We start from the raw sequence: 21,696 nt of genomic DNA, 5'->3' as shown, positions 1-21,696 counted from the left end.
TAAGCGCCGAGTGCTGCGGCCTGCCAGCATGGCCCCGCACTCCCTCCCCTCTGTTGCTAGATATCTCGAGATGTACGTTGTAATATGTATATGTGCTTTGCTATGGAGGTTTTTTCCCAGTCTAGATTGTATTTTTTTACTCATCCTTCCCCAGCGTTTTACCTTTTTTCCCCATCTTTTACGGGGCGCCTTGTGGCGACCCATCAGCGTTCCTGTTCTGTAACCCTGTGCACTGTTTGTTTGTCTAATCTTGAACGGGTTTGTGCTGAAAACAAAGTTACGTTGTACTTGTGCAATGACAATAAAGACCTATTTATCCATCTAAGAGTTGGACAATGTCGTGATATCGGCAAAAAAGCCATTATCCGACATCTCTAGCTGTAAATGTGGGAAAAGTGAACTGTATTTTCCATGGTACTGGTACTTTAAAGCCATGTCATCTAACCTCTCTTTGGGTGACAAGCTTTCCTGAAAAAGACCAGCAGCATGCAGCCGATGATGAGGAAGGAGCAGAGTGTGATAGCAGCCAGCGGGGAAACATTACTACCCTCCTGGGTGTGCTTTTCCTTGCCTGTAAACAAACATAAACGTGTCATGAACACGACGGTGACTTATCAAATGCATCACCAAGACAACACATGCTATAAAACCTGGTCAACAGAACACAACAGCTGTTGACTTTCCCACACTGTCATACCCACACCAGGCGGGGCAACCTAGCAACACGGATAAAACCCGCCGGAGGTTCCGCTGTTCAGGTTTCATTGTGGACACAATCAGGTTTCACTTCTCCGGTCTGGTCACCTCAGCAAACGTGCAATGGTCTCTATGTGGCATTTTTCCGCCGTTACCTGTGCCCAAGCTGGCCACCACCAGGGTGAACCGGGCCTCGTCTCGCTTCCGGGTCACGTTGTTGAAGGCCCGGCACAGGTAGTCCTCGGCCTGGGCCAGTCTGTAGGAGAGGACCTCCAGGCGCGGGCCCTCGGTGATGACCCGGGTGGCGTTGCGGCGCTTGGAGATCCACACGAAGGAGTTGGGAGGGTAGGAGTCGGCCCGGCAGTGGAAGAAGACCAGTTCCCCGGGGTTGATGGTGAACACCTCCCCTGTCCGCAGGCCTTGGTCCGAGTTCACCTCCAGGTTGTAGGGACCATCTGCGGAGGGCCAGGTTGGGTCAGGAAGCAGTTACAGTTTGTCCTTTCCACACACACACAAAGTTACAAATAATATTTATGTTCTGTGATTAAATTAATATTTATTATTGGATACTACAAAACCCAAAAGCAGTGAAGTTGTCACGTTGTGTAAATGGTAAATAAAGAGAATACAATGATTTGCAAATCCTTATATTCAATTGAATAGACTGCAAAGACAAGATATTTAACGCTCAAACTGGAAATTTTTGTTATTTTTTGCAATTATTAGCTCATTTTGGGATTTGATGCCTGCAACATGTTTCCAAAAAGTGACAAAAAAGACTGAGAATGTTCATCAAACACTTATTTGGAACATCCCACAGGTGGACGGGCTAATTGGGAACAGGTGGGCGCCATGATTGGGGTATAAAAGCAGCTTCCATGAAATGCTCAGTCATTCCCAAACAAGGACGGCGCGAGGGTCACCACTTTGTCAACAAATGCGTGAGCAAACTGTTTCAGAACAACATTTCTCAAGCAGCTATTGCAAGGAATTTAGGGATTTCACCATCTACGCTCCGTAATATCATCAAAGGGTTCAGAGAATCTGGAGAAATCACTGCACGTAAGCGATGATATTACAGAACTTCAATTTCTCAGGCGGTGCTGCATCAAAAAGCGACATCAGTGTGTAAAGGATATCTCCACATGGGCTCAGGAACACTTCAGAAAACCACTGTCAGTAACTACAGTTGGTCGCTACATCTGTAAGTGCAAGTTAAAACTCTACAATGGAAAGCCAAAACCATTTATCAACAACACCCAACAACTTCACTGCTTTTGGCTTTTGTAACTTTCCCTACAATTTACTTCAGAGGTCTCATGAATTTTTTATTTTTTTATTTTTTTTTACAATATATTGTTCTTACTGAGTATTTAATAGAATGATTTAGAAAATATGTAATTTTTTTTAATAAAATACTATATATTTTAATGGTCTATATTTACTATTACTGATTAACTTTTTGTATAACTTTATTTCAAGTCCTCATAGAAAATAGTAATTTTGTAACAACGTGTTCATTAATTAATTATTTTTCAATATTAATTACTTTATATCATTGGACTTTTTACTACAATAATACTAAGTCCTCATAATTAAAAAAAAATGTTTACAATATATTGTTCTTGTGAATTATTAAATCCAATTATTTCTAAAGCATTAAATATTTTATTAAATATTATATATTTTTCCCAATATATTGATCTATATGTGGCATTTAGATTTATTACTGAGTCATTAGTGATTAACTTTATGCACACATTTTCTCCTAATGGAAAATTCTAATTTAGACCAATTTATTGTGTTTATTAATTATTTTATACATTTTTTAAATATTAATTATTACACAAAATAATATATCCTTTGATTACAACTTATTGACCTACCGTATTTTTCGGAGTATAAGTCGCACTGGAGTATAAGTCGCACCTGCCGAAAATGGTATATTTATTAGTGCTAGACGTTTTCTACCATACTGCTAGGTCCTCGTAAAAACAATATTTGTTCTTGTGAATTAATTAACACAATTATTTTTTAAATATGAACATTTGATTTAATACTATATCATTTATTTCTGGGTTTATTGACCATAATGATCATTTAGGTTTATTACTGATTCCCTAGTGTTTAACATTTTGTATAATTTTCTTCTAAGTCCTAATAGAAAATAGTAATTTTATTAATTATTTTATACTGTTATTTTTCAGCATTAATCATTTAGGAGGATATTATTATTTAAGTTTATTTATTATGCATTCTATTTATTTATTCATGCTAGACTTTTTCTACCATTTTGTGCTAAGTCCTCATGAAAAGTAGTACAATTTGAACAATATACAGTATAATATTCTTATGAATTATTTAATACAGTTATTGAGTATTAAATATGTTTTGTAATACTATATAATTTGTTTACAATTTATTGATGTATATGCCTTAATTATTTAGTAATGATGACTTTTTTGGACCATTTTCTACAGTCTTCATAAAAAAATAGTACTTTTACAGTAGAACAATATATTGTACTTATTTATTAATTCATTATTTATTTATTTTATTCTGAAAAATATACATACAATTTACTTACAACTTATTTGATCTTATATATTATTTAAATGTATTAAAGTTGAACTTTTTATACTGTAACCTACTGGGTTTTATAAAAAAGTAAACGGAACCATTAGTACAATAAATTGGGCAAATTAATTATTTTTTTTTGATTACTTACAAATTAATTATCCATTTGATAAAACCCGATATCATTGATTTACAATTTTCTGATCTATATTTATTAGTGCTAGACTTTTTCTACCATTTTCTTACTAAAAATTACAAAAAAACATCATTTTTGAAAAATATATTGTTTTAATAATCATTCAACAAAATGATTTTAAAAAATTTATATTTTATCAAATAATATATATATATATATATATATATATATATATATTTTTTTTTACGATGTATTGATCTATGTTAATCATTTAGGTTTATCAGTTATTTATCAGTGATTAACTTTTCATAAAATCTTTAAGTCCTCATGGAAAATAGTAATGTTGTGTATTAACGTATTGTATGTAATTGTGTTAATGACTTATTTAAGACAACAATTTTTCAGTATCAATTTATTTACACTTTACTGCTCTATATTTATTAGTGCAAGACTTTTTCCTACGAAGTCTTCATAAAAATACTAATTTTTGAATAAATATTTTTTCTTGTGAATGATCTCAAATAAAATAAAAACTCAAGTATTAAATATTTTATAAACCACTTTATATTTGTTTCCAATTTATGAATCTATATTTGTTTATTTTGTAGTAATTATTTATTTATATATGATATTTATTATTTAGGCTTTTTATTTTATTTTATTAGTGCTTAGTTTTGTCTGCCCATTTCCACTAAGTCCTCATAAAAAGTATTTTTTTTAACAATATATTGTACTTTTTTTATATTCTATAAATATATATTTTTCTTTTTAAACATATCTTTTTAATTTCTCTCAGGAAATATGTTGGGGGAAGATTGTTGTAAAACAATTTAGGATGAGCACCTAACAATAGGACATATGCCATAAATAAATGGTCATGCTGTTTATATATATATATATATATATATATATATATATATATATATATATATGTGGGAAAAAAAATCACAAGACTATTTCATCTCTACAGGCCTGTTTCATGAGGGGGGGTACCCTCAATCATCAGGAGATTTTAATGGGAGCATTCGCATACCATGGTTTATATAGGGCACAGAGTGGGTGGGTACAGGCTGGCCTAGGGGCGTGGTGATTGGCTCATGTGTTACCTAGGAGGTGTTTCCGTCTATGGCGGCATGCTGTTACAATTTCGCTGCGCTTGTTGAGGGATGACAGGTCTGGACGGTAAATAATAAACAGTTTCTCTTTCAAGCATAGGTTGCATCTTTTATTACCATTATTGTAAGGTGTGCTGGATGCAAGAATTTGCCATGTTATTGAATATTCAACATTATTGTCTTTGAGGTCCCAAATGTGTTTGCTGAGTTCTGTGGTATTTCGCAGGTTTTTGTTCCTGAAAGAAGCCTTGTGATTGTTCCATCTGGTTTTGAATTCTGCCTCGGTTAATCCTACATATGTGTCGGATGTGTTAATGTCCTTGCGTATTACCTTAGATTGGTAGACAACTGATGTTTGTAAGCACCCCCCGTTGAGAGGGCAATCAGGTTTCTTTCGACAGTTACAGTCTTTGTTGGTTTTGGAGTCGCTCTGTCTGGGGGCCGACGGCTCATTTGCAATTGTTTTGTTGTGGTTTGAGATGATTTGTCGTATATTGTTCATGCAGCTGTAGCTCATATATATATATATATATATGTTGTACTCAATTAATGTTGATCAAATGTATTCTGTTGACACTCAGTTGCCTAAACTCAAAGATAGTGACAATGTAGTCCCATGCAAATATATCACATTTACATATCATCAAATATTTGCAGTGCAAAAGAGAAGATAGGGAAATAAATGTGTTATATGTGTGATGATGAGCTTGAGGAGTCATGAAAATAGGCCACGACTACAAGCTCAAAGGAGTGTGATATCATCACTGCTGCACAAAACTTTAAACATCGTCAAATAACAGAATAAGTGCATAGTTTAGAGGAAATTAAATATTTTCTTTACTTCAAACTTACAGTATTAGTTCAGAAATGTGAGACTTTTTCTGCAAAAAAGATGAAGAGTAGCGTCATACATGGAGAAGCGCGGCGCCAAACAAGCAAGGGAGAGCTTTTCTTCTTGTCGCTCACATACGCCAGCGACCTGCACAGGCACTCGCTAAAAAAAAACGTCCTCAAGTTATGTTGCTAATTTGTCGAGCAGGATTTTCTGTTTTGTTGTCGTCTACCACTTGTCAGAGTTTGTTGGTGACGAACCCCAAGATGCAGAGATGACGGCGTGCATTGAGTGAGAAAACATGACTTAATTAAACACTAAGGCAAAACAACAAACAAAAGGGTAACAACAAAAAGGCGCGCACAAGGCGGGTAACAAACTTGGCTATAAACTAAAATAGCACAGAGGCGAACTGTGGACAAGAAACAAAAACACTTACCGTGACACGAAGGAACTAGGACATGAGCAGAGTGAGACAAAAGTAGACAGAGCTACAACGACAAGTATTAAGAACAACGACACGACAGGTAGGAACGACAATAATCCAGCAGTGACTGGAGGAGAAGGCAGGTTTAAATAGCAGCTGGCTGATTGACACCGGGTGTGGCCGGGTGCCAATCAGCCACAGCTGAGGGGACACAGCACTCAGGGAGACAAGTAGGAAATAACCAAAATAAGAGCGCCGACAGGAAATAAAGACAGAGGAAAAACTCAAAACTAAACTGTCAGTGACAAACCTGACACCACTGATATTGCCAAGGTGAAAATGGTTTTCTATTCATCAACATAATATTCCTCTGATATGACAAATGAAATGCCAAAAAAACTGAAAGAAAACCCTTTGATGCTAACATGCTCAGCATCCTTGCCATACAGTGCGCCTCGGTTTTTGTTCAAAAATGTGGGAAGCACCCTGAATCGTATGAAAATGTCAATAATTGTTCCCATAAGAAATAACACGAATCCACTCCAAACACCATAAAATATTGATAGAATAATTATATATAAGTTAGCACACAACTCTTATGCTTAAAGGCCGTTGCTATAGTTATCATCAATTGTGCTGAAGTTGTACTTTTCTATCTGTGCAAAGGCACAACTTGTAATCTTCCTTAGCGAGTTGTCTCGCATCAGCAGTTTGTTTCCAAACCCTGCCTGCTGACAGCCAAGGACGGACATTGAGTACCTCAACGCAGATAAAACAGAGATAGGGCGAAATCAGGGTATTTTGAAAACTGAATCATAGGAATATGACTGTATTTAATAATGAGTATATCCATCCATCCATCCATCCATCTTCTTCCGCTTATCCGAGGTCGGGTCGTGGGGGCAGCAGCCTAAGCAGGGAAGCCCAGACTTCCTTCTCCCCAGCCACTTTGTCCAGCTTTTCCTGTGGGACCCCGAGGCGTTCCCAGGCCAGCCGGGAGACATAGTCTTCCCAACGTGTCCTGGGTCTTCCCCGTGGCCTCCTACCGGTCGGATGTGCCCTAAACACCTCCCTAGGGAGGCGTTCGGGTGGCATCCTGACCAGATGCCCGAACCACCTCATCTGGCTCCTCTCCATGTGGAGGAGCAGCGGCTTTACTTTGAGCTCCCCCCGGATGGCAGAGCTTCTCACCCTATCTCTCAGGGAGAGCCCCGCCACCCGGCGGAGGAAACTCATTTTGGCCGCTTGTACCCGTGATCTTGTCCTTTCGGTCAAACCCAAAGCTCATGACCATAGGTGAGGATGGGAACGTAGATCGACCGGTAAATTGAGAGCTTTGCCTTCCGGCTCAGATCCTTCTTCACCACAACGGATCGATAAAGCGTCCGCATTACTGAAGACGCCGCACCGATCCGCCTGTCGATCTCACGATCCGCTCTTCCCTCACTCGTGAACAAGACTCCGAGGTACTTGAACTCCTCCACTTGGGGCAAGATCTCCTCCCCAACCCGGAGATGGCACTCCACCCTTTTCCGGGCGAGAACCATGGACTCGGACTTAGAGGTGCTGATTCTCATCCCAGTCGCTTCACACTCAGCTGCGAACCAATCGAGTGACAGCTGAAGATCCTGGCCAGATGAAGCCATCAGGACCACATCATCTGCAAAAAGCAGAGACCTAATCCTGCATCCACCAAACCAGATCCCCTCAACGCCTTGACTGCGCCTAGAAATTCTGTCCATAAAAGTTATGAACAGAATCGGTGACAAAGGGCAGCCTTGGCGGAGTCCAACCCTCACTGGAAACGTGTCCGACTTACTACCGGCAATGCGGACCAAGCTCTGGCACTGATCATACAGGGAGCGGACTGCCACAATCAGACAGTCCGATACCCCATACTCTCTGAGCACTCCCCACAGGACTTCCCGAGGGACACGGTCGAATGCCTTCTCCAAGTCCACAAAACACATGTAGACTGGTTGGGCAAACTCCCATGCACCCTCAAGGACCCTGCCGAGAGTATAGAGCTGGTCCACAGTTCCACGACCAGGACGAAAACCACACTGTTCCTCCTGAATCCGAGGTTTGACTATCCGGCGTAGCCTCCTCTCCAGTACACCTGAATAGACCTTACCGGGAAGGCTGAGGAGTGTGATCCCACGATAGTTAGAACACACCCTCCGGTTCCCCTTCTTAAAGAGAGGAACCACAACCCCGGTCTGCCAATCCAGTGGTACCGCCCCCGATGTACACGCGATGCTGCAGAGTCTTATAATGAGTATAGTGAATAATAATGCAGGGGTCCACTCACAGTAAACGAGGAGTTCCCTGGCATTGCTGCGTCGCTCCTGGCTGACAGTGTTGTTGACCACACAGCGGTAACTCCCCTTGTCCTCCTTTCGCACAGGACTGATCAGCAGTGTGGATTTGTCTTTGGAGAAGTGGTACCTGTCGCCCACACCCACGGGGACATTGTCTCTGAGCCACTGAAACGCGACCCTGGTTCCTCTCTCCACTGAACAGGTCCAGGTAACGTTGGCCTGGTCCTCAACCACGGCGTGTGCTGGGTTCTTCTCAATGACCGGGGTGGACACAGGAACTGAAGAATACAAAGGTGGCTCAAAAACGGTGAGGGATGGGTTAAAGAGGAGAAGACTTACTTACCGTCCACTGTTACATGCACCGTCCTCTCCGCCTTGAAGACCTCCCCGGTCTTGTTATGAAACTCTATATTGAGGTTCAGCTGGTAATCCCCCTCGTCGCGCAGGTTTAATCTTCGTATCAGCAAGGACACATTGGGCTCTTTGAAGAAGATGCTGTTGCGGTGCGTCATGTCCATGATGGTGGACTCTTTGGTGAAGGTCACCAGCGTGGTCCTGATGCCGTCGGTGGTGGTGTGGGACCAAGTCCCCTGGATCTCAGCCTGGTCCAACCGGAAGTGAGTCTCCACGGGCAAGTCCAGAGACTTCCCCTCGACGCCGTGGCGGATGGTCGAAGGGACGTGGATGAACTCTGCGTAGACTTCTGCGTGGGGAGGGATGAGAAGACGGTTAAACACTCAAAGTCCGATATGAGGCGGTCGTTGGGGTCCTTTAAAGGCCTACTGAAACCCACTACTACCGACGACGCAGTCTGATAGTTTATATATCAATGATGAAATCTTAACATTGCAACACATGCCAATACGGCCGGGTTAGCTTACTAAAGTGCAATTTTAAATTTGGCCAGCTATTAAGTCGTCTGTTTTCATCGCAAAATTCCGCAGTATTCTGGACATCTGTGTTGGTGAATCTTTTGCAATTTGTTCAATGAACAATGGAGACAGCAAAGAAGAAAGCTGTGGGTGGGAAGCGGTGTATTGCGGCAGGTGTTGTGCCGGTTAACGCACCCCCGCCGTAGAATGCACCCCCTGACTGTTGTGCCGGATAACACAGCCGGTGTTTCATTGTTTACATTCCCGGAAGATGACAGTCAAGCTTTACCATTGGCCTGTGGAGAACTGGGACAACAGAGACTCTTACCAGGAGGACTTTGAGTTGGATGCGCAGACGCAGTACCGTGTTTTTTTGCAAAGATTAAGATTGTACGGCGTAAGCAGCCACATCATGATGATTTTCTACCATGCCATTGTAGAGAGCATCATTAGATACGGGATCACCTCATGGTTTGGCAACCTAACCGTTAAGCTAAAAGCAAACTGGCCGGCATGCATAAAACGGCAATGAAAATCGTAGGGAGGAAAGAATATGAGCCTATACAGAGCATCTATGAGCAGGCAGTTAGGAAAAAAGCTAAGAAAATTATTTCCAACTCACAACACCCACTCTTTCCTGAATATGGAACCCTGCCATCAGGGAGAAGACTCCGGGTCCCACTATGCAAATCTAATCGCCTTAAATTATCATTTGTCCCAGCCTCCATTAAGCTGACCAACGATGTGCAATATAATTTTAATACATAGGTTAGCACTTTTTTAGCACATAGCACTTTAGCACATAGCACTTTAGAACTAAGCACTTTAGCACACAGCACTTTATCCATGAGCTCTAGTGCAATGCACATTGGTACTTTATCTTTATCTCCATACTGTAGATTTTATGCCTACATCAAAGTGCCACCTATGTCTATCAAGCTCCATGTTCTGATGTTTAAATGTTAGTTGTATGGCTGTGGTTGTGTCTGTGCTTGTGTTTTTGTTCTGTTGTTTTTGGGTATGTTAAGAAAGCAATGATGCACTGTGCCCAAGACAAATTTCCTCGCGGGGACATTAAAGTTGAACCTTGAACCTTGAACCTTGAACCTTGAGTACGCACGCAGCTGCGGCTTCCAAACATTTGATCGCTTGCCCGTACGTGCGTGCCGCTATGTGCATGTTACGTACGTAACTTTGGGGACTTTGGGGAAATATATGTGCTGTATGAACTTTGGGGAGGTGAACGGTACTTTGGGGTATGGGATTGAGTGTGTTGTGCAGGTGTTTGAGTTGTATTGGCGGGTTATATGGACGGGAGGGGGGAGGTGTTTGTTATGCGGGATTAATTTGTGGCATATTAAATATAAGCCTGGTTGTGTTGTGGCTAATAGAGTATATATATGTCTTGTGTTTATTTACTGTTTTAGTCATTCCCAGCTGAATATCAGGTCTCACAGCATCTTCCCTATCTGAATCGCTCCCACTGCCCTCTAGTCCTTCACTCTCACTTTCCTCATCCACGAATCGTTCATCCTCGCTCAAATTAATGGGGAAATCGACGCTTTGATTGTAAACAATGTGCGGATGTGAAGAGCTCCACAACCGGTGACGTCACGCTACTCGTCTGCTACTTCCGGTACAGGCAAGGCTTTTTTATCAGCGACCAAAAGTTGCAAACTTTATCGTCGATGTTCTCTACTAAATCCTTTCAGCAAAAATTAAGGCAATATCGCGAAATGATCAAGTATGACACATAGAATGGACCTGCTATCCCCGTTTAAATAAGAAAATCGCATTTCAGTAGGCCTTTAAGGCTTAGTGGCCACATGCATGGACAGCACCTTTTAGTTCTTATTTCCAAAATTGTGTACATTACTGAATTGGGGTCTTATGGCCACTTATGTGGACACTTATACTGCCATCTGGTGGTGTCAGAAGAGTATAACATACAATGGAATTTGGAGAGAGAAAAAAGTGTAAAAATAAGAATTAGCATGTCACTAAACATGAAGTACACATATGTGTACTTATGGACTAAGTACATCATATCAAAAGAAGATTCTTAGTTTTTATTCTAATTAGGGTCCAATAAGACCAAATAGCAAAGAGAAATTAAATAAAAGTATGTAAACAAACAGCTTGGGCCTTAAGAGGCTAAATACAGATCGCGTTATATTTTTTTCTTCCGAAATAATACAAACCCCGTTTCCATATGAGTCGGGGAATTGTGTTAGATGTAAATATAAACGGAATACAATGATTTGCAAATCATTTTCAACCCATATTCAGTTGAATATGCTACAAAGACAACATATTTGATGTTCAAACTCATAAACATTTATTTTTTTTGCAAATAATCATTAACTTTAGAATTTGATGGCAGCAACACGTGACAAAGAAGTTGGGAAAGGTGGCAATAAATACTGATAAAGTTGAGGAATGCTCATCAAACACTTATTTGGAACATCCCACAGGTGAACAGGCTAATTGGGAACAGGTGGGTGCCATGATTGGGTATAAAAGTAGATTCCATGAAATGCTCAGTCATTCACAAACAAGGATGGGGCGAGGGTCACCACTTTGTCAACAAATGCGTGAGCAAATTGTTGAACAGTTTAAGAAAAACCTTTCACAACCAGCTATTGCAAGGAATTTAGGGATTTCACCATCTACGGTCCGTAATATCATCAAAGGGTTCAGAGAATGTGGAGAAATCACTGCACGTAAGCAGCTAAGCCCGTGACCTTCGATCCCTCAGGCTGTACTGCATCAACAAGCGACATCAGTGTGTAAAGGATATCACCACATGGGCTGAGGAACACTTCAGAAACCCACTGTCAGTAACTACAGTTGGTCGCTACATCTGTAAGTGCAAGTTAAAACTCTCCTATGCAAGGCGAAAACCGTTTATCAACAACACCCAGAAACGCCTTTGGCTTTGCTGGGCCTGAGCTCATCTAAGATGGACTTATACAAAGTGGAAAAGTGTTCTGTGGTCTGACGAGTCCACATTTCAATTTTTTTTTGGAAACTGTGGACGTCGTGTCCTCCGGACCAAAGAGGAAAAGAACCATCCGGGTTGTTATAGGCGCTAAGTGTAAAAGCCAGCATGTGTGATGGTATGGGGGTGTATTAGTGCCCAAGACATGGGTAACTTACACATCTGTGAAGGTACCATTAATGCTGAAAGGTACATACAGGTTTTGGAGCAACATATGTTGCCATCCAAGCAACGTTACCATGGACGCCCCTGCTTATTTCACTAAGACAATGCCAAGCCACGTGTTACATTAACGTGGCTTCATAGTAAAAGAGTGCGGGTACTAGACTGGCCTGCCTGTAGTCCAGACCTGTCTCCCATTGAACATGTGAGGCGCATTATGAAGCCTAAAATACCACAACAGAGACCCCCGGACTGTTGAACAACTTAAGCTGTACATCAAGCAAGAATGGGAAAGAATTCCACCTGAGAAGCTTAAAAAAATGTGTCTCCTCAGTTCCCAAACCTTTACTGAGAGTTGTTAAAAAAGAAAGGCCATGTAACACAGTGGTGAACACGCCCCAGTGCCAACTTTTTTGCAATGTGTTGCTGCCATTAAATTCTAAGTTAATGATTATTTGCAAAAACAAAAGTTAGTTTCTCAGTGTGGTGAAGTGCGGAGCTGCATCCTCTTCCCCAAGTGGTCCAGATCCTCAAACTGTACTGAGTTAATATTGACTCAGCTCATGGTTGTCAGACGAGGACAAGACCTGTCTTTCAAGATAACGTCGCACTAAACAAACACGCACCTTGCTGTCTGTTTAAGGCGGTTGCCAGGGAGTTTAGTGTGCAGGTAACAGACCACACTACAACTTTGGACTAGAAGTTGTGTTACATAAGCACCATTAATAGTTGATGTTTCTTGGCAGAACAATTCTTCACAGCTTCTGATTGCTATCTTTTTTTTTTTGTCTTGTAAGTTGTAAAATTGAGCGGAGCAGCTTTATGTGTGGTTGTTATGATGGCAGGTGGAGCTGAGAAGCAAGCAGCATGTGAGTGGGTGGCTTGCAAACCTACTAAAAAACTCTCACTATTTGCTCACATTGCAGTCTCCATCGTGTCCTTTTCACGTTTGTTTTCACTCAAACCTTTTCATGTCAAACTGTCCTATCGGGGATGTAAACAAAATGGGGTGCGCAAAAAAATCTATTCACATCCGAATCGCGATTCTTATAGAGTGAAATTACCGCCAAAACTCCACAAACACACAATGATACTTTTACTCACATTAAAGGATTTGCAAGTTAAAAAAAACTATTTTTTTCAATTAAAAAATAATTTTCAAGTTAAAAAAAAAAAAGTTTCTTCAATTAAAAAAATATTTTCAAGTTTTAAAAAAAACAACAGGTTTCTTCAATCAAAAAAAATATACTCAGGTAAAAAAAACTTTTTTTTTTTCAATTGAAAAAAATATTTTCAAGTAAAAAAAACAAGTTTCTTCAATTAAAAAAATATATTTTCAAGTTAGCAAAACGAATTTCTTCAATTAAAAAAAAGATTTTCAAGTTAAAAAAAAAAGTTTCTTCAATAAAAAAATGATTTTCAAGTTTTAAAAAAACAGGTTTCTTCAATTTAAAAAAAAATTTTAGGAAAAAAAACCAAAACAGGTTTTTTCAATTAAAAAAAAACATTTTCAAGTAAAAAAAACAAGTTTCTTCAATTAAAAAAATATTTAAGTAAAAAAAACAAATTTCTTCAATTAAAATAATCATTTTCAAGTTAGAAAAACTAACCTCTTCAATTAAAAAAATTATTTTCAAGTAAAAAAACAGATTTCTTCAATTCAAAAAAATATTTTCTAATAAAAAAAAAAAAACAGGTATCTTCAATTACAAAAATGATTCTCAGGTTAAAAAAAACCCCAAATATTTTCAATTTAAAAAAATGTTTAAGTAAAAAAAAACAAACAGTTTTTTTCAATTAAAAAAAAAATTTTCAAGTAAAAGAAACAGGTTTCTTCAATTAAAAAAATATTTAAGTAAAAAAAAACAAGTTTCTTCAATTAAAATAATCATTTTCAAGTTAGAAAAATTAACCTCTTCAATTAAAAAAAATATTTTCAAGCAAAAAACAAGTTTTTCCAATGAAAAAAAATTTCCAAGTTAAAAAAGCAAGTTTCTTCAATAAAAAAAATATTTTCAAGTTAAAAACAAAACAAGTTTCTTAAATTAAAAAAATATTTTTCAAGTAAAAAAAAAAAGTTTCTTCAATTAAAAAAATATTTTCAAGTTTTAAAAAAACAACAGGTTTCTTCAATCAAAAAAAATATTCTCAGGTAAAAAAAACTATTTTTTTTCAATTAGAAAAATGGTTTTCAAGTAAAAAAACAAGTTTCTTCAATTAAAAAACTGATTTTCAAGTTAAAAAAACAAGTCTCTTCAATTAAAAAAATTATTTTCAAGTTAAAAAAAAAAAGTTTCTTCAATAAAAAAATGATTTTCAAGTTTAAAAAAAACCAGGTTTCTTCAATTGAAAACAATTTTTAAGTAAAAAAACAAAACAGGTTTTTTCAATTAAAAAAAAAAAATTTCAAGTAAAAAAAACAGGTTTCTTCAATTAAAAAAATATTTAAGTAAAAAAAAACAAGTTTCTTCAATTAAAATAATCATTTTCAAGTTAGAAAAACTAACCTCTTCAATTAAAAAAATATTTTCAAGCAAAAAACAAGTTTTTTCAATGAAAAAAAATGTCCAAGTTAAAAAAGCAAGTTTCTTAAATTAAAAAAATATTTTTCAAGTAAAAAAAAAAAGTTTCTTCAATTAAAAAAATATTTTCAACTTGAAAAAAAACCCCAATTTTCTTCAATTAAAAAACCTTTTTCAAGTAAAAAAACAGATTTCTTCAATTCAAAAAAATATTTTGTAATAAAAAAAAAAACAGGTATCTTCAATTACAAAAATGATTCTCAGGTAAAAAAAATCGGGGATGTAAACAAAATGGGGTGCGCAAAATTTTTTTATTCACTTCCGAATCGCGATTCTTATAGAGTGAAATTACTGCCAAAACTCCACAAACACACAATGATACTTTTACTCACATTAAAGGACTTGCAAATTAAAAAAAAAAGAGTTTTTTCAAATAAAAAATTATTTTCAAGTTAAAAGAAACAGGTTTCTTCAATCAAAAAAAATATTATCAGGTAAAAAAACGTTTTTTTTTTCAATTGAAAAAATATATTTTCAAGTTAGAAAAACGAATTTCTTCAATTAGAAAAATGGTTTTCAAGTAAAAAAACAAGTTTCTTCAATTAAAAAACTGATTTTCAAGTTAAAAAAATAAGTCTCTTCAATTAAAAAAAAGATTTTCAAGTTAAAAAAAAAATGTTTCTTCAATAAAAAAATGATTTTCAAGTTAAAAAAAAAACAGGTTTCTTCAATTGAAAAAAAATTTTAAGTAAAAAAAACAAAACAGGTTTTTTCAATTAAAAAAAAACATTTTCAAGTAAAAAAAACAGGTTTCTTCAATTAAAAAAATATTTAAGTAAAAAAAACAAGTTTCTTCAATTAAAATAATCATTTTCAAGTTAGAAAAACTAACCTCTTTAATTAAAAAAATTATTTTCAAGCAAAAAACAAGTTTTTTCAATGAAAAAAAATTTAAAAAAGCAAGTTTCTTCAATAAAAAAAATATTTTGAAGTTAAAAAAAAAAACAAGTTTCTTAAATTCAAAAAATATTTTTCAAGTAAAAACAAAAAGTTTCTTCAATTAAAAAAATATTTTCAAGTTGAAAAAAACCCCCAATTTTCTTCAATTAAAAAACATTTTTCAAGTAAAAAAACAAGTTTCTTCAATTAAAACAATTATTTTCAAGTAAAAAAACAGATTTCTTCAATTCAAAAAAACATTTTCTAATTAAAAAAAAAACAGGTATCTTCAATTACAAAAATGATTCTCAGGTAAAAAAAAACCCAAATATTTTCAATTTAAAAAAATATTTAAGTAAAAAAAACAAAACAGGTTTTTTCAATTAAAAAAAAAAAATTTCAAGTAAAAAAAACAGGTTTCTTAAATTAAAAAAATATTTAAGTAAAAAAAAACAAGTTTCTTCAATTAAAATAATCATTTTCAAGTTAGAAAAACTAACCTCTTCAATTAAAAAAAATATTTTCAAGCAAAAAACAAGTTTTTTCAATTAAAAAAATGTTTTCAAGTAAAAAAACAAGTTTCTTCAATTAAAACAATTATTTTCAAGTAAAAAAACAGATGTCTTCAATTCAAAAAAATATTTTCTAATAAAAAAAACAACAGGTATCTTCAATTACAAAAATGATTCTCAGGTAAAAAAAAACCAAATATTTTCAATTTAAAAAAAATGTTTAAGTAAAAAAACAAAAACAGGTTTTTTCAATTAAAAAAAAATTTTTCAAGTAAAAAAAACAGGTTTCTTCAATGAAAAAAATATTTAAGTAAAAAAAAACAAGTTTCTTCAATTAAAATAATCATTTTCAAGTTAGAAAAACTAACCTCTTCAATTAAAACAATTATTTTCAAGCAAAAAACAAGTTTTTTCAATGAAAAAAAATTTCAAGTTAAAAAAGCAAGTTTCTTCAATAAAAAAAATATTTTCAAGTTAAAAAAAACTAGTTTCTTAAATTAAAAAAATATTTTTCAAGTAAAAAAAAAAGTTTCTTCAATTAAAAAAATATTTTCAAGTTTTAAAAAAACAACAGGTTTCTTCAATCAAAAAAAATATTCTCAGGTAAAAAAAAACTTCTTTTTTTTTCAATTGAAAAAAATATTTTCAAGTAAAAAAACAAGTTTCTTCAATTAAAAAAATATATTTTCAAGTTAGAAAAACAAATTTCTTCAATTAGAAAAATATTTTCAAGTAAAAAAAACAGGTTTCTTCAATTAAAAAAATATTTAAGTAAAAAAAAACAAGTTTCTTCAATTAAAATAATTATTTCCAAGTTAGAAAAACTAACCTCTTCAATTAAAAAAATTATTTTCAAGCAAAAAACAAGTTTTTTCAATGAAAATTTTTTTAAAAAGCAAGTTTCTTCAATAAAAAAATATTTTCAAGTTTAAAAAACTAACAAGTTTCTTAAATTCAAAAAATATTTTTCAAGTAAAAAAAAAAAGTTTCTTCAATTAAAAAAATACTTTCAAGTTGAAAAAAAACCCCAATTTTCTTCAATTAAAAAACATTTTTCAAGTAAAAAAACAAGTTTCTTCAATTGAAATAATCATTTTCAAGTTAGAAAAACTAACCTCTTCAATTAAAACAATTATTTTCAAGCAAAAAACAAGTTTTTTCAATGAAAAAAAAATTCCAAGTTAAAAAAGCAAGTTTTTTCAATAAAAAAAATATTTTCAAGTAAAAAAAAAAAAACAAGTTTCTTAAATTAAAAAAATATTTTTCAAGTAAAAAAAAATGTTTCTTCAATTAAAAAAATACTTTCAAGTTGGAAAAAAAACCCAATTTTCTTCAATTAAAAAACATTTTTCAAGTAAAAAAACTAGTTTCTTCAATTAAAACAATTATTTTCAAGTAAAAAAACAGATTTCTTCAATTCAAAAAAATATTTTCTAATAAAAAAAAAACCAGGTATCTTCAATTACAAAAATTATTCTCAGATAAAAAAAAACCCAAATATTTTCAATTTAAAAAAATATTTTCAAGTAAAAAAAACTAGTTTCTTCAATTAAAAAAATATATTTTCAAGTTAGAAAAACAAATTTCTTCAATTAGAAAAATATTTTCAAGTAAAAAAAACAGGTTTCTTCAATTAAAAAAATATTTAAGTAAAAAAAAACAAGTTTCTTCAATTAAAATAATTATTTCCAAGTTAGAAAAACTAACCTCTTCAATTAAAAAAATTATTTTCAAGCAAAAAACAAGTTTTTTCAATGAAAATTTTTTTAAAAAGCAAGTTTCTTCAATAAAAAAATATTTTCAAGTTTAAAAAACTAACAAGTTTCTTAAATTCAAAAAATATTTTTCAAGTAAAAAAAAAAAGTTTCTTCAATTAAAAAAATACTTTCAAGTTGAAAAAAAACCCCAATTTTCTTCAATTAAAAAACATTTTTCAAGTAAAAAAACAAGTTTCTTCAATTGAAATAATCATTTTCAAGTTAGAAAAACTAACCTCTTCAATTAAAACAATTATTTTCAAGCAAAAAACAAGTTTTTTCAATGAAAAAAAAATTCCAAGTTAAAAAAGCAAGTTTTTTCAATAAAAAAAATATTTTCAAGTAAAAAAAAAAAAACAAGTTTCTTAAATTAAAAAAATATTTTTCAAGTAAAAAAAAATGTTTCCTCAATTAAAAAAATACTTTCAAGTTGGAAAAAAAACCCAATTTTCTTCAATTAAAAAACATTTTTCAAGTAAAAAAACTAGTTTCTTCAATTAAAACAATTATTTTCAAGTAAAAAAACAGATTTCTTCAATTCAAAAAAATATTTTCTAATAAAAAAAAAACCAGGTATCTTCAATTACAAAAATTATTCTCAGATAAAAAAAAACCCAAATATTTTCAATTTAAAAAAATATTTTCAAGTAAAAAAAAAAAGTTTCTTCAATGAAAAAAATTATTTTCATGTTAAAAAAACAAGTTTATATATATATATATATATATATATATATATATATATATATATATATATATATATATATATATATATATATATATATATATATATTAAAGTACCAATGATAGTCACACACACTAGGTGTGGTGAAATGTGTCCTCTGCATTTGACCCATCACCCTTGATCACCCCCTGGGAAGTGAGGGGAGCAGTGAGCAGCATCCTACTAATAATTTCAGCGGTCCTTGACCTCACCGTAGTCTCTCTCTCTCTCTCTCTCTCTAGTTAATTAACTGAACTTTTTTGATATTTTAGGAATATTTAGAGATAGTTTATTATTTGAAATACACACATTTTCACATTTCAGCAGACACATTAGTATCGCTGTCGGGTCAGTATCGCCGATACCAGCCTGAATTTTGCTCGGTATCGGATCGGAGAGAAAACCAGTGGTATCCATGACACCTGCCTCTTCTGGTGTCCTCCTCTAATACAGTTTGTCCCTTCCAGCTGGTGTCAGCCATGTTTCCCACAATGACTTCACTGCCGTTATGCACTAAATAATACATGCAGTTTCACTCTCTCGGGCCTGCAGGCCAGTTTCTGTGCGTGTGTGTGTGTGTGTGTGTGTGTGTGTTGTCACAAGCAGACGTGTGCCTTCGTTTACACCAGCTGGGACGCACTGAAAAGACAAAACGAGGCAAAGTGTGCCTAGCCCGCTGCTCAACTGTTGTCCCCAAACAAGACGGCCATTGTTGTGGTCATACACTGCAGTGATGGGGGACATTAGTGGCACACACACACACACACACACACACACACACACACGCACGCACGCACGCACGCACGCACGCACGCACGCACGCACGCACGCACGCACGCGCTCTTGTATTTGTTACCTTCTTGAGACCTCTGAATAATGCCCACCTCTTTAGGACCAGCCTTTCGAGATATATAAAGATGTGTATTTGCAACATTAATAATATATACATACTATGCAAATATAAAAAAGCTAGTTGTGAAAAATGAGTTGGTATTTCACAAGAAAAGGGTCACAATTTCACAAGTAAAACGTAGAATTTTGGCAGTATTATAATCAAAGTCGTCATTTTACTCAACGCAAGTCAAAATGTTACAAGAAAAACTGAACATTTGTGCAATGTTATGATAAAAGTTGGAATATTACTCAATAACAGTCGCAATTTTACAAGAAAAGCTTAAACTTTTGACAATTTTATGAAAAGAGTCGTCATTTTACTCGACAAAAGTCACAATTTTACAAGAAAACTTGAAAATTGTGGCAATATTATGATAATAATCGGAAATTTTACTTGGCAAAATGATGACAAAAGTCATCATTTTACTCAAAAAATGTCACTATTTTACAAGAACAACAAAAATAAACAAAAAGTCAGAATTTTATATGACAAATGTCACCATTTTCCGTTAAAAAGGTAATAATTTTCCATAAAAAAGTAATAATTTTACGAGAAAATATTGCAATATTACAGAAACATAAAGAATATGAGAAATTGTTCCCTATTTTATGAGAAAAAATTTGACACATTGGGAGAAGAAGACTGCTTTTAGGAATAATGCCTACCTCTTTAGGACCACCCTTTCTAGATATATGAAGATGTGTATTTACAACATTAATATTATATACATACTATGCAAATATAAAAAAGCTAGTTGTGAAAAATGAGTTGGAATTTCACAAGAAAAAGGTCACAATTTCACAAGAAAAACGTAGAATTTTGGCAGTATTATAATAAAAGTCGTAATTTTACTCAACGCAAGTCAAAATGTTACAAGAAAAACTGAACATTTGTGCAATATTATGATAAAAGTTGGAATTTTACTGAATAACAGTCGCAATTTTACAAGAAAAGCTTAAACTTTTGTCAATTTTATGAAGAGTCGTAATTTTACGCTACAAAAGTCACAATTTTACAAGAAAACTTGAAAATTGTGGCAATATTATGATAATAAGCGGAAATTTTACTTGGCAAAATGATGACAAAAGTCATCATTTTACTCAAAAAAATTCACTGTTTTACAAGAACGACAAAAACATTGGCAATATTGTGATAAAAGTCAGAATTTTATATGACAAATGTCACCGTTTTGCATTAAAAAGTAATAATTTTACATAAAAAAGTAATAATTTTACAAGAAAATATTGCAATATTACAGAAACAGAAATAATATGAGAAATTGTTCCCAATTTTATAAGAAAAAAGTCGACACTTTGTGAGAAAGAGACTGCTTTTTGTTAATTATTATAATTTTGGTATTTTTGTATTTTTATTTATACGTTTGGCAATTCTATGAAAAGAGTCGTAATTTTACTCTACAAAAGTCACAATTTTACAAGAAAACTTAAAAATTGTGGCAATATTATAATAATAATCGGAATTTTACTTGGCAAAAATATGACAAAAGTCATAATTTGACTCAAAGAATTTCACTATTTTACAACAACAACAAAAATTTGGCAATATTGTGATAAAAGTCAGAATTTTATATGACAAATGTTGCCGTTTTGTATTAAAAAGTAATAATTTTACATAAAAAAGTAATAATTTTATGAGAAAATATAGCAATATTACAGAAACAAATATGAGAAATGGTTCCCAATTTTTGGAGAAAAAAGTCGACACATTGTCAGAAAAAGACTGCTTTTAGGTTGTTTTTTTGTTTTGTTTTTTAATGTTTTGTTGTTTTATTTACTTCAAGTTATTACAGTATGTCTCTATATACATATTTACTTTATTAATTTATTTTGGCTAAAGGGGGCGCATTTCAATTCCTTACACACACTTGTTATTTCATATGTTGACCAAAGGGGGAGCACTTTTAAACCCGACACACAGTCTATTAGAAAAATCCCTCCTTTTTGGGACCACCCTCATTTTGATGGATGTCACCAGCAGGGGTGCAAATGAGACATTCTCTATTAGATGCAATGTTATTGATTTATGTCATCACTTGTTCACACCTCCTCATATGGAAGATACTTTTCCTTCTTCATGTCTCAAGACGGGTAGAAATACAAGAACACACACGCACACACACACACACACACACACACATACACACACACACACACACACACACACACACACACACACACACACACACACACA

At 34.0% G+C, this 21,696-nt stretch overlaps 1 protein-coding gene across 1 annotated transcript in view; it reads right to left on the bottom strand.

Annotated features, from left to right (window-relative positions):
- The window catches only part of hepacam2 (HEPACAM family member 2), a 34,387-nt gene that overhangs the window by 8,507 nt on the left and 4,184 nt on the right, over positions 1 to 21,696 (bottom strand). The window contains exons 2-5 of the mRNA XM_061983471.1: positions 8,448 to 8,807; positions 8,095 to 8,382; positions 852 to 1,151; positions 446 to 571 (exon numbers count right to left, since the gene is read on the bottom strand). Coding sequence (XP_061839455.1) covers positions 446 to 571; positions 852 to 1,151; positions 8,095 to 8,382; positions 8,448 to 8,807 — 1,074 coding nt within the window. The remainder of the gene's footprint in view (positions 1 to 445; positions 572 to 851; positions 1,152 to 8,094; positions 8,383 to 8,447; positions 8,808 to 21,696) is intronic.

This window comes from Nerophis lumbriciformis, linkage group LG21 (genome assembly GCF_033978685.3).
Source record: "Nerophis lumbriciformis linkage group LG21, RoL_Nlum_v2.1, whole genome shotgun sequence".
NCBI classification, from domain to species: domain Eukaryota; kingdom Metazoa; phylum Chordata; class Actinopteri; order Syngnathiformes; family Syngnathidae; genus Nerophis; species Nerophis lumbriciformis.
This window is presented reverse-complemented; position numbering and strand designations above follow the sequence as displayed.